General features: G+C 41.5%; 1 protein-coding gene across 1 annotated transcript; it reads left to right on the top strand.

Annotated features, from left to right (window-relative positions):
• The first annotated feature begins 316 nt into the window (after window positions 1–316).
• On the top strand, window positions 317–1273 carry LOC132027641 (olfactory receptor 2T6-like). Its single transcript, XM_059416413.1, has one exon. It carries the CDS (start codon window positions 317–319, stop codon window positions 1271–1273), a length of 957 nt encoding a protein of 318 aa, XP_059272396.1.
• Window positions 1274–2063: the final 790 nt, after the last annotated feature.

Below are 2063 nucleotides of genomic sequence, written 5' to 3' on the forward strand. Positions count from 1 at the left end.
TGAAGAAGCCTCTCTGGGGTCCACATGTTCTGGAATAATAACTAAACTCCCTTAAACCAATCATCAGTTGGCAAGTGTTCATTTGTCTTCATGCCATAGAGACTCAACTTTCAAATTTTCTTCAACTAGAAGAAATATCCAAGAAAGAAAAATTTTAAATCCACACCACAACATACACACACATACAAAATGCTTAATATTAGTTACATAATTAATAATGCTTCTAAAAACATCTTTAAAGGATTCATGTCATCTCCTGGAATTTTCAGTAACCCCCCCACTTATTTCATTATGCCCCCAGGTCCAACTCAACGCCATGGATGGAGACAATAAAACCTTTTCCAGTGACTTCACCCTCACAGGGCTCTTTACTCAAAGTGAAGCCTCGGGCTTCCTTTTCAGCATCATCTGTGCAATCTTCTTCGTGGCCATGATAGCTAATGGGGTCATGATCTTCCTGATCCACATAGACCCTCACCTCCATACCCCCATGTACTTCCTGCTTAGCCACCTTTCCTTTATTGACATGATGTACATCTCTACTATTGTGCCCAAGATGTTGGTCGATTATCTAGTGGGCAAGAGGAACATTTCCTTTATTGCCTGTACAGCCCAGTACTTTCTCTATATGGGCTTTGTGGGGGCTGAATTTTTCCTGCTGGGACTCATGGCTTATGACCGCTATGTGGCCATCTGCAACCCCCTTCGCTATCCTGTCCTTATGAACCACCGCGTCTGTTGGATGATCTTGGCCAGCTCTTGGTTTGGTGGTGGTTTGGACAGCTTCCTCCTCACCCCTATCACCATGAGTCTTCCATTCTGCAGTTCCCACAACATCAATCACTTCTTCTGTGAAGCACCCACCATGCTGAGGCTGGCCTGTGGTGACAAAGCTGCCTATGAAATGGTCATGTACATTTGCTGTGTCATGATGTTGCTGATTCCCTTCTCTGTGGTGATTGCTTCCTATGCCCGGATTCTCATCACAGTACACCAGATGAAGTCAGCAGAAGGGAAGAAGAAGGCCTTTGCCACCTGCTCATCACACATAATGGTGGTGACATTATTTTATGGGGCTGCCCTATACACATATATGCTTCCCCAATCATACCACACACCGATCAAAGACAAGGTCTTCTCTGCTTTTTACACCATTCTCACTCCTTTGTTAAATCCTCTAATCTACAGCTTGAGGAACGCAGATGTAACTGGGGCCTTTAAAAGGGTTTTGGCAAGATGTCAAGGGGTTTCTTGTGTGTCAAGGGAAATCTGACAGTCTAAGTTATCCATATCTGTTCAGGGATACATGGGTGCTATTATTTGGGATTATACCATGGGTCATATGAATAATGCATTCAGCAGCTGCCAATGTCAGTTATATTGAAAGGTGCATCAGCTACTTTTGTTAAAAATGTGAAACCAATTTTAACATTCACATATGAATAATGCCAGAGTGCCTAAATACCACTGGTGTTTATTCCTTCTTTGTGTCCACTCTGTTACTGGAGTCCATGGGTACATTTCCTCCATGAGTGTTAGCCAGTAGTATATCCAATGCTTACAGTTAGTCTGGTATGGAAGGTTTTATATACTTGGAGTATATAAGGAGAACACTATATATACTTCCTAAAACAGTGTCTCCCCTGAGGATAGTGCAGTTAACTTTTAGTCAGAATTAAGTGAAATCAGAGTCTAGAAGCTTGCATATACACTGGGGAACTTATATGTATCCTATTATTTAGGCATTCAAGGTTTACTGTGTATGCTTAACATATATCACAAGTTCAAAAAATGGCCTAAGATCTACCCCTGAGAGGAGATTTTACCATTATAAAGCACTAAAGTTAACTGTAGAACAGTCTTAGGGGGGCTTCTGCACATACTTCAACTCATCTTTTTATCCTAGTTTTATGTTAGATTTCATATCTGTGCATGTCTTGTCCTCTCCTAAAGGTGTTGGTGCTCTGCTTTTCATATGGTTCTTCTGAGTTGGACTGCTGTAAAACATCTTATAGAAGTAAATTTGCATGCTACCTGAGGCAACACTCTACTCTGGTTACAAT

Source organism: Mustela nigripes, chromosome 12 (genome assembly GCF_022355385.1).
Source record: "Mustela nigripes isolate SB6536 chromosome 12, MUSNIG.SB6536, whole genome shotgun sequence".
Taxonomy (NCBI): Eukaryota; Metazoa; Chordata; class Mammalia; order Carnivora; family Mustelidae; genus Mustela; species Mustela nigripes.